Consider the following 14066-nt stretch of genomic DNA (forward strand, 5'->3'; position numbering starts at 1 on the left):
CTTTTGAAACACGTGGATATGGTGGAAAGATATAGATACACTTGGATACATTAGGGAAATTGCTATAAATCCCACAAATACATTAATAACACTGAATCTAAGGCTTGATCAAATAATTGCAAATAAGGTATAATTGTATAAATACATAAGAAATGCATATTTTAATGGTATATATGGAGAAATGGATTACAATTAATATATCCGGATATATATATACAATTTTATTTCAATAAATACATTAAATTCTCAAATAGTTTGTAAGCAATATATTTGTTTTTTGTAAATTATAGATATGTTGTTATTTAATATAAATTAAAATATTAATTAATCATTTGTAAAAATATATAATCTTAACTTAAAAATATATCAAATCTATTTAGGTTTCTAAGATACATATCATATGCAAATTCATAAATTTTAATTACTAAAATAATTATTCCATTATTACTAGTTTCTATAATTTATTTTTGAGATTAAAAATCATTTTTTGATATAAATGTGGGTTTAATAGATTATTCATTTCATCAACGTTTGTAAATACTAATTTTGAAGATTATTCTTTTTAATTTTAGTTGAACAAAATTACATATTATTATTTATTTGGATTATATGTAGGCACTAAATTAAATAAAAGTTATTTTATTTCAATTGTTAGCATGAGATGATAAGTTGGTCTAGTGGTTTAGGTGAGGAGCATATTTTGAATGTAGGCAACCCAGGTTTAAGTCATGCTAGCCCTATAATTCATTTTTTAATAAAGAGATTTGTGGTGGCACATTTGAAATTCAGATTTCAAATAGGGTATCATTATATATCGGTGTGTATCAGTAATGTACGCCAAGGATTAAGGTATCGGTAGCATATCTTATCAGTATCGGAAGGCACCGATACTGGATATGCTATGACTGGAAGTGCACCCTTCCAATCGTGTGTATCAACCTGATACGCCATCGTACTGGTGCGTATTATATAGTATCAACCGATGTGATCCGATACTCAACAATACGGAGGCATATCGAGGGCATATCAAACAACACACTATAAAAATTAAAGTCTGGTGTGATTTGAACCCAAGACATTCGCACCCAACAATTAAATACATCATTAACCACTAAACCAACACTCATTTTATGACAATAAATGAAATACCAGTGTTTTAAAAGCACAAGGCCAATTTGCTCCAAAGGCGCAAGGCGAGGCACTATCTTTCTGAAGCAAGGCGCAAAATTACCAAAGAAATGCTAAAAAATAAAAAATGTCAGATATTTCAAAAAATTGCAAAAAATAAAAAAAATACAAAAAATATTAAACATAATGTCAATAAAAAATATAAACTTAAATTTAAAAATAAAAGAAAACATATAAAGCATTTTCAAGCATGTAAAACCCACAATCTCGTTTTTTCCTCAATTGCATCACTTCAAGTAGCTAATGTGATGTAAAACATATTGCTTTCTTGATTCTATGAGTCACCTTTGTACCATGCCCCTCGAGGCAAGCCAGAACAAGTCCAAGTTAGGATCTTAAATTCTTATTTCTCACATAAAAAATAATGATTTTATAACTTTAATTGCCTTTTAAGAAGATACTTTATGTGAGAAATAAGAATTTAAGACCCTAACATGGACTTGCTTGGGCTTGCCTCGAGGGGTGTAGACGAGGGCCCCAACCCAGCCGTTAGGCTCCAAAAAAGCAAAAAGCACAGAATTTTAAAAAGGCACATGCTTGGGCTGAGGCGCAAGTGCACCAGGCACACACCTAGGTGCATTAGGCATACGTCTTTTGATAGGGGTATGCCTGGGACCTAGGCGAGGCACATACCCTAAAATGTGCCTCGCCTATGCACCTAGGCATGCCTTTTAAATCACTATGAAATACATTAACTTTTATTCAATTTAATGTCCACAACCAATTCAAATAAATAACATATATTATATTCAACCACCCTAACTATAAATTAAAAAGAATAATATTTAAAATTAATATTTTATAAACTAATATAACAAATAATCTATCAAATCCACATTAATATAAAAAAATATTTTTAACCTCAAGAATTTATACAAATAAAAATATTAATAATAAAATAATTATTTCAGTACTTAAAATTTATAAATTTGCACATGATATGTATCTTAAAATTTTATAAATTAATTAATATTTTAAAACAATGCATTTATTATTTACAAAAATAAAAAATATTATTTACAAATTATTTGAGAATACAATATAAATCGAATCTATCCAATTCACTAATCTACAATTATATCAAAAAATTGAAAATTTAAAGAAATAAAAATATTAATAATGGAATAATTATTTTACTAATTAAAAATTATGAATTTACATCTGATATGTATCTTCGAAGTTTTAATAGATTTGATATATTTTAAAGTTATATATTTTCATAAATTATTAATTGATGTTTTAATTTACATTTTATAATACCATATTTATTGTTTCTGAAAACAAAAATATTATTTACCAAACATTTGAGAATTAAATTTTTAGTTGACCTTTGTGTTAATGTTAAAAGTTAAAAAAATAGATAAATAGAAAGTAGTTGATATAATAATTCAAATATAATAGTTGCACTTTTTTTTGCCTTGGACTTTTATAGAAAATAAAATAATAATGGCCGTGTATGTATTAATTTGTAAAAATCTATATAATATGTGTTGGACTCTTGATTAATGCATTATCAATAACGTTGTATGATATGTATGCATCCTATATATTTCTTCACATATACCATTAAAATATACATTTCCAAGTTATTTATACACTATTTGTGGTTATTTTGACATTAAATTTAGTGGTATTAATATACTTATATTGTATGCATTTTCCTAGCATATCCAAGTGCTACCATATTGTCCGTATCTATGCATTTCCAAAGTGTATCCGTATCCGTATCCAAATTGTCCAATATGATACCTGATACTGATACTTTAATCCGTTGTGTACACCCTGTATCAGCAGTATTGCATCAACATTTTGATCCTTTGGTACGCCTACCCTCCAAATTGCTTTTCTTTTCTTTCCAAATCTCCATAGCCACTTATCCAGTAATGGTTTATTAAACTCAATACCTCAGCTCCGTATCTTTTTGGCCTACATACCCTGTTTCACCACCAAATGCATCTTTCTTTCCTTGTTACCCTTGTTCCATAGAAATTCTTCTTGAAGTTTCTCCAACCGTTCCACCACTCTCACTGGAGTCCTTGTAACTTTGGTTCCTGGGGATTAGAACTCTCTCACATTAATGCATGTATACTTCTTTGCTTCTATCCTCTTTTCCCTCTGAATTTTTATTTGGTTTCTTCAATATGATATTTCTTTTTTTTTTTTTTTTATGTAGAGCTTCAATGTGATATTTCAACTTCTATATACATGCATACATACAATGATTTTTCTTACACCTTGTGTCTGCATTCATTCTAATAGGCCCTCCCACTGGAGTGTTATTGTATCTGTTGATCAAGGTGTAATATGACCAAGTCATTATTCATAAATTTTCTTTTCTGTCTGAGAAAGGCAGTTTTTATTTGTGGCTTAGATTTAACCCATATATTAATCTAATTCCTTGAAAATCAAACAAAGGAAAGAAAACAGGAAAAGAAAAGAAAGAAAAAAAAATATTTTCCTGCAACACCAGATAATCTATGACAGTCACTGTTTTTGTCATTTACTCACAAATGTTGTTATAAGCAATTTGATCTGTCTATCGATCATTTTCCTTTTCTTTTAGGTATACTCCACTTCAATGGCAATGCTGCTGACAATGGTTTTATCTGTATATCTCTTCAATTTCAAACCCACATTGCAGGTAGGTTAATAGGTCTTAAGAGTATATAGTCCAAAACTCTTGTACATTTTTTGTCTACTTTATATTCTGTTAATGGCATTGCACATCTGGCTGACAAAAAAATGGCATTGCACATCTATCACTATATTAATCAAATAAACGCAAGCAGATAGGCCTTTCAGTACTGGGATAAAGATGGGATGCACCTGCTTTTTGGTCCCATGTTTATCTAGCGTTTTTTTTCTGGATCCCTTGTTTATCTAACAACCATTGATGCCTTTTGTTTTAACCTTTGTGCAGCTTTTCTTGGGTATTATTATCTGCATGATGTCACTACATATGTACTTTGCCCCTCCAAACATGCTTGTAGACTTGCCTTTGACTGTAAAGGCATCACCAGAGAGTCTTAATGAAATTTCCGTGGATCGAACAACAAATTCTTGATGTAAGGATTCATGCTTATCAAGGCTTAGTTTGGATTCACTAAAAATTGCATAGTTAATCCCATGCTAAATAAGTTGGGTGCACGGAATAATACATGAGATGTAGCAGTACTGATCAAATGGATATTTGAGTGGAACTAGCATACTTAGCGGATGGAGCCCATTTCTGTCTGATATCCAGGCATAGCCTAAATTATTAACTGGCTGAGATGATCATCCACTGGGATAGTTGATCATATATCAATAATCTTTTTTAAGATCTTGGTCAATTGATCGATAAGTCTGTTAACAAGGTTTTTTATTCTCCTAAAGTTTTCCCTAAATTGTCATTTTCCTAGGTGGGTCATTGCTGGGGGAACGGAAGAATCATTTTTCATCCAATGCATTTGAATGGACAAGAAACACATACTACTATTGAACCATACAATGTCACAGTATCACCTACATTGATATATCCTCATCGATGGTGACTGTCCAATTAATGTGAGTTGCCTATGAGTTCAATCGTTCTTTCCAATTGTAACTTTACTAATATCATATGATTAGTCGTGTTCCTTTGATCTGACAGACAGATACACCAGTGATTTCGATGGTCTAATTTCCAATGTTTGGATCTTCTAATTAGATTGCTTTGGAGGTGAGGTGATTTACTTTCTTAAGGTTGTAGCAGCGACCACTTGGAGTTTGGAAGTGCTGCTCACCAGCACTTGAAGTCTGAAGAGAAAAAGACAAAATCTTATTATGTTTGGGTTGTTGGGCACAAGCCTACCAAAATGATAGAATTGTTTGAAGAATACTAGATTCTAGTTTCTTGGATGGTGAACCCATGTGGATACCACGTGAAATTAAACAATGTCATTATTTAATTATAGCCCTTATGCATTTTAGAGCACTACTAATTAGAATTAATCCTTGGCACATGGTAGTGATGTTATAGAAGAGGTTAGCCCGTTTTCCTTGGAAATGGGTAAATTGCACTCATACTATTGGAAGGAATGAGTTAATTAAGCCTTTTTTATTCATTGGCCACAGAAAGGTAGCCCACCCCCAATACTCATAAACTTCCCCAATCCTGGGTCATCCCAAGTCTTCACTACAACAAGCCTGAGAACTTATCAATTGAGTCACCATCAGTTGGCCATCAAGGTCTTATTCAAAATTATTTCATTTACAAGCTGTTTTGGGGACTGATTTGAGTACACATCCGGTTCTTATAAACCGAGTGCATTTGTTTGTTAATTAATAATTAGGGCATTTCCCCTCTTGTTTTCATTCAGAGAAGAGAAACCTAGAAAATTTGATTCAGACCATTAGTATTGGAAGCCGTTGTTTTTTTTTTTTTTTTTTAAAGTAAGCCAGGGGGTATATTCAAGTAATTTAGTGAAGCCAAAGGTTTTTTTAAAGTAAGCCAGGGGGTATATTCAAGTATAAAGAAATGGAGCACTGTCACAGTAGAAGTGTAATCTAACCTTGCCGTCTGTTCTAACGTTAATGGAAGACTATTTCTAGTTCCGAATTAGATGTTCGTCTTGATCCGAGGACCATCATTAATCCGAATAATCCGTATGAATAGAGGCGATACCAGCTTCTCTCATCCCATAAGAATCCTTGGATCCGCCATCTCCTAAACTCTATTTATTTCCTTCATGTGGACCCTGCAGTCCACCTTTTACATGTACTTTCCAATACAATTTTGTCATGTTTTAATCTTTCATTTGAGGCTAGAAAGTTGGTCAATGAGTATCTTTTTTCCATTGGTCAACTTTACGCTGTTCTTTTTGCATTAAGCATTGAGTCTCACGGTAAAAAGAGATTTATTTATCCGAGTAAAAATTACTCATCTTTTAACTTTTTCACGTCGAAGAAAAACTTATAAAACATTATGGGATAAGTTTGTCATTTTTAGCATTAACTTTTTATGAGTAAAAAGGTCATTATATTACTTACCTAAGTATGAAAAGAATATGGATAAATGAATTTACTTAGGTTAAGTTTTACCCATGAAACATTTATTTGACTAAGTGAGAAATTTGTAAATGAACGGAGCCTCTTCTCCTCCTCCTCTTTCTTCTTCCTCATTGTCAGTGAATAGATGAAAAAGAACTGCTGAACCAAGAATGAACCTATAATACCTATGCTCCTAAAGTATAGAACCTGATAAAAGTGTTCATGTTAGTGAGCTTGTAATTTTAGCAAAAGAACCCAATTTGATTAAAGCCCTTTTTTTATGATCAATGAACAGTAGCTTTCATCTCTCATTCCAAACCTTTGCTATTTTCCTCAAAATTTTACAAGCCACCAATGAATTCACAGATCGAATAACTCATTACATTTGAAAGATCTCAACCACTGATACCAAATGTTTAGAGGAAATTATAAACAAGGCACAAGATAGAACCCAAAGAGTATGAGAGCCAGTTAAATGTGCTCATCTTAAATTGCCTAGGTAGTGTAAAACCTAAGATCTCTATTGAATAGCCTATTCACCATACTTGGTATTTGCATGAGAAAATTGGGGATAAAAGGAGATTCCTTGTTCATGTTTGAGATGTTGATTTTTTATTGGGTGTATTCCATTAGAATATGTCTTTTTAGAGGTGTTTTGCTTGGTTTATGTCTTCTTTTGATTGGGTGTTGATGGTGCGCGATCTAGCTACTCCTAATTGGAGGGCGATCCGAACTCCAAAGGGGCGGTGAGCTGGATCGATTTGCAAAATAGTGTATCAGAGAACCCAGGGTAGCTAACCTGGCGAGGTCGCTCCGATGCTTAAGTCAGTAATTATGCTGTGAATGCGAACTGAATGCTTGAGAGCTTGAGTGCTAGTGAGTAGAATAATCACGTGTACCTTTGCCTTGAGATTTCAAGTCTTTATATATTGGAGTACTCGTGTGCCTTACGGAAGAGCTCTAGGATCTCCGAGGTGTGGAGATAAGGTTGGTTCCATTTTTGAAGGAGAGTAGTATGTTGATAAGGTTTTCCGTCTACCTCCGATTCAGGCGGAACCGGGATGGGTTCTTATTGTGATCTCGAGAAATTCGGGATCTGTTGGCTCATCGTGACCTCAAGAGATTCGGGATCTATTGGGGAGGCCTTTGGAGTCGGTTATGCGGCACTTCGGCTCATTAGCTCTGAGTTGGAACTTCGATTCTTTAGTCCTTAACTGGATTGGGTGTCGAGGTGCCTCTACACCGAGGCAAATTTTGGGTCGAGGTGGCTGAATACCCAAACCGCGTATGTTGCAAACTGGGCTTGCCTAACTGAGTTGTCATCCTTCGATCAGATTACGCCTACGCGTCCCCTTCTTGCTAAGTTGTGCCAAATCACCCTTCATCAATTGCCCCCCACTCCTCGTGCCAGGCATCCTAAGCCAGTGCGGAGAGTTCATGGAGAGTCCAGGCAGATTTGGCACAAGGTCTAGTCAATTTGGAGGGCAAACCGTTATTCAAGCCTATTCAACCATTTGACTCAACCACGAAATGACCCAAGTCGCATCCCGGGCACGCGCGGATGTCACATTATTTATAGATTTCACGAACGCCAAAGAGCACGCTCAACCGATTTCATCCTCGGGTAACGTGCAACCGATTTTCATGGGAGTCATTGAATCGTACAGGTCTCAGTCGTTGATCGCCAGATGCGGTGGACTATAAATAGGGGGCCGAAGGGCCCATTACCTTCGCCAAAAATCTTGTAATTGAGCTGTCTTGAGGTCACATTGGAATCATTCAGCTCGCCACTCCTTCCTTTGTGTCCGAGGTCGTTGTCGTCCTTTTGGTGAGTTCGTCTTCTTTTATTAGTTGTTCCCCTTTCCTTTTCCTGTCCAGTATGTCTAGTGCTAGCATAGATAGGTTACTTAATGATTCTAGTGAGCCCGAGGGTGCTGAGGTGCGGTTCTCGACTCCCGCTGGTGAGGTTAGATCTTCGCTAGAGAGCTCCTCTTTACACCTCTTAGGGGAAACACCTTTACCCAACGTCGATCTATCTTGGCCTGAGGAACTGGAACCTCGGGTAGAGTGATCGATCTCCGAAGAGGGGATTCCATCTTCTTCTTGGGGTCGAGACCCGAAAGACTTTGGCCCTTCCACGATGACCTCGGACAGATTATTGTCCTTGGTAGCCCACTACCATCTTCCCAACACCCTTACCTTTAGTATTCCTTTGGGTCAGTACCCTTGGGTTCATGGTCACTACAAGCTCACAGTTTTTGAGGAGCAGCTCATAGCCGGGTTGCGCTTCCCTCTCCACCCTTTCATCATAGAAATTATTAAGTTCTTTGACATTACCATTAACCAGTTACACCCGAACTCAATCCGAACCATTGTTGGCACGATCTCTCTGTTCCATGAGTATAACTGACCTCTTTCCCTAGACACCTTTAGTTTGATCTACTCTATCAAGAAGAGCTCTGCTTGCCTGCGCGGGGACACCCGGTAGAGTTACTACATTTCCCCCCACCCTGGGTTCAAAGTCTTGTTTGTAGCCCGAACAAAGTACCGGCCTGGAAGAGGAGGTACTTTTTTGTTTGGAACCCTTAGAGATGGCCATTCCCGACTCATTAGCGAGTGGCCATTAAGGACACCGGGGTGAGGCTAGATGCTGAGACTAGGGCAGTCATTAATTCCTGGAGGGACCTCAGCCTTGAAATGAAAGATTTCTTGGCTGAGGAGAAGCTTGTACGAGCTGGGCTGAGTCCTCCTGGTAGGCCTCCACCTCAACACACACATTGTTTTTTCTTTCTTATTTTGCACTTACTTCAGTCCGTGACTAACTTCTTCCTTTTTCTCTTGCAAAAGCTATGAAAGGCATTGATGCAGCAAACTTTCTGCGGAGTGTTCAAAGGGGAAAGAAGAGGAAGGCCTCGAAGAGGTATCGTCGGGAGGTCGGTCCTTCGGTTCCCGCCCAACCCGAGGTTGTTGTGCCAGAGCCGATCACATTCGAGCTCCCAGAAGAGGAGGTCCGTCCCCAACCTCTAGTCGTTGACCTGGACGAGGACCATGATGAGGGAGACCCGCCTCGCGAGCCCAAAGGGTACTTTGGTGCCTGAGCCTCAGCTCCCGAAGGAGAGCATAATGACCCCGTGGCTCGGGCTCCTCAAGAGCAAGGATGTCGTGTTTCCTGCGGATGTCGCAGAATGGGCTGACATGCCAACAAGTAAGCTTGGAGGAAGGGTGGCTAGTTACTGCATGGTGGTGAGTAAACCGCCCCTTTGCTTTATTTTCTTACTCTTCTATTAATAGTACTTACATCTGCTTTCTATTTGCCAGGTGAACTCCGTTATTCATTCACTCGTCTACTAGTTCGAGATCTGTTTGAAGCGAGCCTAGGAGGCTAAAGAGAACGCTCGGAAGCTTTACCATGAGCTGGATTTAGCGTAGCGTGAGGTTCTTCGAGCCAAGAAGGGAGCTCAGAGCCAGAAAGAGCTGATCCGCGTACTGACGGAAGAGAAGAAGAAACTCAAGGGGGAGAAGGAGGCTCTCTTGCGAGAGAACGAGAACCTCAAGGTGATGATCAAGGAGCCCATCGAGATCTTTTATATCGCCATCCAGGAGGTGCAGGTTCAAGAGAGAGATTGCACCATCGAGGATTTCAAGGAGTCCCCAGAGTTTCACAAACTCCAGGTCGAGTATGGATCTAGCTCGTACTGGTCAAGCTTCAAGCTTTGCAAGTGGTTGATGCGGCAGAAGTTTCCCGAGCTCGACTTCAGATCTGTTTCCATGTCGGCCATCACTCTTGAGATGGCAAAGGAGGCTGACGAGGAACCCGGCTCCTCCGAAGGGGAAAGTGACGATGAAATTCTTGAGGTGAGGCCGTTAGGAGAGGCAGGCCGAGAGGACGTGGAGGACCACATGGAAAATGACCTACCTGTTGGAGGGGATTCTGACAGATCGGATGTATAGTCGTGCCTCTTTTCTTGGATCTCCTTACATACAATGTACATCACGGGCCTCCGAGCTCGATTATAGTAGTTTTTTTCTTTTTGTACTCAAAGTTCTACATCAATGAAATATAAGTGTTTTGGCAATCTTTGTGTGCAAAAATTTTTTCTAAGTGTAGATTACTCTTGAACTGGTGAACTAAACCAAATAGGATTGAACTTTTCCTAAGTATAGGTTGTTGCTGAGCTAGTGAGCTCGACATTAGTAGAGATGATATAATTGTCATTGCATGCCAAGATGATCAAACACTGTAGGGTACATACCCGACCTATCTATGCCTGGGTCACTTATTTGCCTAAGTGTTGGTTATCCCTAAGTGTCGAGCTAACGAGCTTGGCTCCGTGTGGGATTAACCTTACGTTGCTATACGCCGAGGTGAATTAGACACCGTAGGGTTCGCACCCGAGCTGTCTATGCCTCATAGGCGACTAAGACTCGTCTGCCTAGGACATGTCTACCTATGCCGAAGAGTAAAATAGGGCTTGTCTGCCTATGCCGAAGAGGCAACTAGGACTTGTCTGCCTATGCTGAAGAGGCGACTAGGACTTGTCGCAATGCTGAGGTCTTTTGTCGGCGCCATAGCCCGTAGGCTTCTGGGAGTGACTCGCAATCCTCTCTCCAGTCCGTCGTCTTTTTCGATCAGTTCGGTAGTCACATAGACTTGAGGAAATTTTGCCTTTGGGTTGCAAGTTCATGAGTAATACCTTCTTAGGTTATCAATATTCCATGTTCGTACTACCTACTTCCCTTCTAAAGTTTTGAGCTCATACGTGCCCCCAAATACCCGTTTTACTCGGTATGAACCTTACCAATTTGGTCCGAGCTTGCCAACGTCGGGCTCAGGTACCATAACCTTCTGAAGAACCAGGTCACCGACGCGGAAGTGTCATTTTCTAACCGAGTGTTATAGTACCGAGCTACTCTTTGTTGGTAAGCTACGGTCCGAATGTAAGCCAGGTCTCGTACCTCCTCTATCAGGTCTAGGTTGGTATGGAGCTCGTCATCATTTGCCTTCTTATCGTAAGCCTCCAATCGTAATGTGGGTACCTCGATTTCCGCTGGGATCACCGCTTCTATGCCATACGTGAGGTTGAAAGGGGTTTCACCTGTGGCTGTCTTAATAGTAGTTTGGTAGGCCCAAAGGACATTGGGCAGTTCGTCCACCCACAACCCTTGGCTCGAGCTAAGTGAGCTTTCAATCCACGAAGTATCGCTTTGTTAGTTACTTCTACTTGCCCTTTCGCCTAGGGGTGTACCACCGAGGTAAAATTTTGTTGAATCCCCATTTTGGCACACTAGTTTTGAAACTTAATATTTTCGAATTGTTTCCCATTGTCGGATATCAGCACCGATGTAGTATGAAGTGACATACTATGCTTTTCCAGAAGAAATTTTGTATGTTGCGGGTTGTGGTCGTTAGCAAGGGTTCGGCTTCCACCCACTTCGTAAAGTAATCTACTGCTACAACCAAGAACCTCCTCTACCCTGTTGTTGGGGGGAAAAGACCAAGGATGTCGATTCCCCACTGCGCGAAGGGCCACGGGCTACTGAGATATTTCAAATCAACAACAGGTTGATGATGAATGTTGGCATGCCACTAACACCTATCACATTTTTTGACGAACTCGAGTGCATCCACCTTCATCGTGGGCCAATAATAGCCTTGTCTTAACACTTTCTATGTGAGAGCTCTACCCCCAAGTGTCCACCGCACATGCCTTCCTGGGTGTCACGAAGTACATGCTTAGCTTCTAAGGGTCGTAAGCAGCGCAGGTAAGTGAGTGTAAAAGACCTTCTGTACAACTATTTGTCTATGAGGACGTATTTAGCTGACTGGCGCTCTACCCTTCGGGCTGCATTACGTTTTGCAGGTAGGGTCCTGTAGAGCAGATAACTCACGAGTGGGTCGATCCAGCTCGGTTCCGCTTGTGATACGGGAGCAACCTCTTCTGCCCCCCCGAGAATTCTGGGCCGAGGTATGTTCTCTATGTACAAAGTTCGCATGGTGTTGCTGCTCGTGCTATCTAGTCGTGACAAGGCATCGGCCTAAGCGTTCTCGGACCTTGGAATCTATCTGATGAAGTAGGAGACAAAGTTGCACAGGATCTCTCTGACTTTGGCCAAGTAAGTTGCCATAGTGGGGTCACGGGCTTCGTACTCACCAGTGACTTGGTTAACCACTAGTTGTGAGTCGCTGCATATAATGGGGTGTTTTGCTTTCATTTCCCTTGCTAAGGTTAACCCGGTGACCAATGTTTCGTATTTTGCCTCATTGTTTGATGCCTTGAATCTGAACCGAAGAGCATATTCCAACTTCACCTCGCTTGGGCTGTACAGCATCAATCCTGCATCGCTTCCCTGCTTGTTGGATGAGCCATCGACATGGAGGATCCAGGGCTCCTCGTCCTAGGTCAATTCAGCTCTGACTAGGATTGGCGTCGCACTGGTTAAAGCTCCCATCGTGTGATCGAGCTCGGTCATATCGGGGGTCGTTATGCTGAACATGCATTCTGCTACAAAATCGACCAAGAATTGAGCTTTGACTATTGGCCAAGGCTCATACCGGATATCATATTCGCTTAGTTCGATGGACCACTTCGTTAATCTCCCAGACACCTCGGGTTTGAGCAGAATGTGCCTCAAGGGTTTGTTGGTGAGGAACCATGATAGTGTGGGCATGGAAGTACGAGTGAAGCTTTCGGGCTGCTATGATTAATGCGTATGCTAATTTCTCGATTTCCGGATATCTGGTTTCTGCGTCCTACAAAATTTTGCTAACATAGTAGATGAGTCGTTGGACCCGATCTACTTCTTTGATCAGTACCGAACTAACCACCTTGTTGCTCGTTGAGAGGTATAGCTTTAACACATCCCCTTCTTTGGGTCGAGTTAAAACTAAGGCGGTACCTAAGTATCTTTTTAGCTCGTCAAAGGCGAGTTGGCATTCTTCAATCCATTCAAAGTCCTTACACTTTTTTATCGCTTTAAAAAAGGGTAGGCACCGATTTGCCAACTTGGACATGAAGCGGCTCAGGGCGGCTATCCGACCAGTCAGCCACTGAACCTCTTTTATTTTTCGAGGTGGTCTCATATCTAGAATGGCTTTTATTTTATCCAGGTGGCTTTGATGCCATGTCGGTTAACTTTATAGCCTAGAAATTTACCCGAAGTGACTCCGAAGACGCACTTATTTGGATTTAGCTTCATGTTATATCTTCGTAAAATTTGAAAAACATTCTTTAAAGCATTCAACAAAGAGTCCGAAAACTGGGTCTTCATAATCATGTCATCAACATAACACTCTATTTTATTGTCGATTAACGGCTCAAAAATCTTATTTACAAGGCATTGGAAGGTTGCCCCAACATTTTTAATCCGAAAGGCATGACCTTGTAACAGTATAACCCGAACTTAGTTATGAAGGCGGTCTTCTCTTCATCACCAAGATCCATCCTAATATGCTTGTAACCGGAATAAGCATCCAAGAAGCTTAGCAACTCATGTCCTGAGGCCGCATCCACTAGGCGGTCGATCTTGGGCAGCAGGAAGCAATCTTTCGGGAAGGCTATGTTTAGGTCGGTTTAATTGACGCACATGCGCCACTTGCCATTGGTTTTTTTCATCAGAACTGGGTTAGCCACCCACCTCGGGTAATGGACTTCCCTGATGAAGTCTATCGCGAGGAGCTTCCCAACCTCTTCATCGACTACCTTCCAACGTTTCGGGGCAAGGTTGCGCTTCTTTTGTCTTACTAGCTAGCTAGGAGTGAACTGGTTCATTGATCGAGGCACCGATCTAGAGAGTCTTGGTTGGTTCGTCAACAGAGACCGGTATGTGGACCGTCTCCTCTGTCGGGGCAGCTCGCTCGTCGATATACT

At 39.9% G+C, this 14066-nt stretch overlaps 1 protein-coding gene and 1 pseudogene across 2 annotated transcripts in view; both read left to right on the top strand.

Moving 5' to 3' along the window:
* The window catches only part of LOC148879686 (CMP-sialic acid transporter 1-like), a 37459-nt gene extending 32299 nt beyond the window's left edge, over positions 1-5160 (top strand). The window contains exons 7-10 of one of the 2 annotated variants that reach the window (XM_088961306.1): positions 3752-3829; positions 4109-4253; positions 4590-4734; positions 4820-5160. In XM_088961306.1, the coding sequence (XP_088817432.1) occupies positions 3752-3829; positions 4109-4252 (222 nt within the window). In that variant the 3' untranslated portion in view covers position 4253; positions 4590-4734; positions 4820-5160. The remainder of the gene's footprint in view (positions 1-3751; positions 3830-4108; positions 4254-4589; positions 4735-4819) is intronic. The other variant, XM_088961305.1, reaches the window with a different exon arrangement.
* A 4161-nt stretch (positions 5161-9321) lies between these two features.
* The window catches only part of LOC148879687 (auxin response factor 3-like), a 28559-nt pseudogene continuing 23814 nt past the window's right edge, over positions 9322-14066 (top strand).

This window comes from Nelumbo lutea, chromosome 1 (genome assembly GCF_056320005.1).
Source record: "Nelumbo lutea isolate HS-2025 chromosome 1, American lotus-T2T, whole genome shotgun sequence".
Lineage (NCBI taxonomy): Eukaryota > Viridiplantae > Streptophyta > Magnoliopsida > Proteales > Nelumbonaceae > Nelumbo > Nelumbo lutea.